This window comes from Ostrinia nubilalis, chromosome 2, assembly GCF_963855985.1.
Source record: "Ostrinia nubilalis chromosome 2, ilOstNubi1.1, whole genome shotgun sequence".
NCBI classification, from domain to species: Eukaryota; Metazoa; Arthropoda; class Insecta; order Lepidoptera; family Crambidae; genus Ostrinia; species Ostrinia nubilalis.
This window is the reverse complement of record NC_087089.1, coordinates 7115176-7116967: the sequence shown is the minus strand read 5'-3', so window position 1 is coordinate 7116967 and position 1792 is coordinate 7115176. Positions and strand designations below refer to the sequence as shown.

The 1792-nt window shown below is 44.0% G+C and overlaps 1 protein-coding gene across 1 annotated transcript; it reads left to right on the top strand.

The window, feature by feature from the left end:
• The first annotated feature begins 233 nt into the window (after positions 1-233).
• LOC135078421 (uncharacterized) lies at positions 234-1067 on the top strand. Its single transcript, XM_063972988.1, has one exon. It carries the CDS (start codon positions 234-236, stop codon positions 1065-1067), a length of 834 nt encoding a protein of 277 aa, XP_063829058.1.
• Positions 1068-1792: the final 725 nt, after the last annotated feature.

The window sequence follows — 1792 nt, the reverse complement described above, 5'->3', positions numbered from 1 at the left end:
AAGGTGTAAAGTTATGTATTTAAAACTCACCAGCAAGATTTAAAGTAGGTTGTGCCGTATACACACATAAGTTTTCTATGTATTAACTTCTATTTAAATAAGTTGTCATGTAAAATGAGTCAGTGTAATACAATTGATCGGAGCAATAAACATCGTTCAAACCACAAGTATTGTGTCGTCTCTCATTAATTACACTCACCCCGTGCAATGCGCGCACATTGGTGACCCGCGACATGCAGTCCACGCAAGCAACACCAGAAGACAAAATGGAGCTATCAGCAGTGACAGTGTCTTCAAGGATCCCTGATTTTTGGCGTGACCAACCCCGACTTTGGTTCGTGCAATGCGAGGCGATACTGGGACCGCAAAAATTAAGCGACGAAGCGAGATACAACTTGGTGGTCACAAAATTGGGAAAGGAGGTCGTCGAACAAGTTAGCGACATACTACTGAAACCTCCCGAGTCTGGAAAATTCGAAGCCTTGAAAACTCGCCTAATGACTGTCTACGAGGAATCGGAGATGCGACAGTTCCAAAAACTCTTAAGTGAGATGGAACTTGGCGACCAGAAGCCCTCCCAGCTCCTGCGTCGCATGAGAGACCTAGCTCGCGACAAAATACCCGACGAGACTCTAAAAATCATGTGGCAGAGCCACCTTCCGTCGTCCGTTCGAGCCGTGCTTGCCGTCAGCGATGTCCAGGTTTTGGATAAATTAGCCGCCATCGCTGATAAGGTCATGGAGACCTCCAGACCCATACAAATATCCGAAGTTCAGGCGTCACCTTCAACCAGTTCAAACGGTGACCATGCTTTTATTTTAGCTGAAATAGCTAAACTAACCATGAAAATTAACGACATGGAGAGAAACAGAAACCAATCAAGGAATTTCAACAATAATAGAAATCGTTGGCGATCGCGATCCACGTCACGAGGTCGTAACCAGAGCCGACGCACACCCGACAGTCCTAATTGGCTTTGCTTCTATCATCATAAATTCCGTGGTAGAGCTAAAAAATGCGTAGACCCGTGCTCCTGGAAAAAGGATGATCATCGTCAGGAAAACTAGATCAGGTGCAATCGCAGGCGGAGATATGCACCATATCACCTGTGAACCGCCTTAGTGTGACCGACAGCCGTAGTGGTTTGAATTTTTTGGTGGATACAGGTGCGAACATTTCTGTATTACCAGTGTCTAGAAAACCATTTTATCAAAATCAGTGCAGTGACTATAAACTTTATGCTGCAAATGGCAGTGAAATAAAGACTTACGGTGTCAAAACATTAGAATTAGACTTTAAATTGCGTCGATCGTTTCGGTGGACTTTCGTGATTGCAGACGTGAAACGCCCTATTTTAGGTGCCGATTTTTTAAAACATTATAAACTATTGGTGGACGTGTATAAACGAAAACTTATAGACTCAGTGACTAATTTACGCTCAGAGGGAACAGTGACGTCATCGCAACAAACCTCTATTTTCACCATAGACTTACGTAGCGAATACAGTGATCTTTTGTGTGAATATCCGGACATAACTAAACCGATGTGTTTTAAAGACACTCCTCGCCATTCCGTAGTGCACCACATCGAGACCACAGGCGCACCCATTTTTGCGAAACCGAGGCCATTGCCTCCCGATAAATGGGTCCGTGGCCGAGTCCCCCAGTATTCGACGCACCCGTGGTTGAAGCCCCCGATTTAAATAAATTTAATATCATATTTTTTTCGGCTTTTGCACTAAGTACAGTCAACGAAAACCATGCATGTTTGACGCTATTTAAAATGATTTATT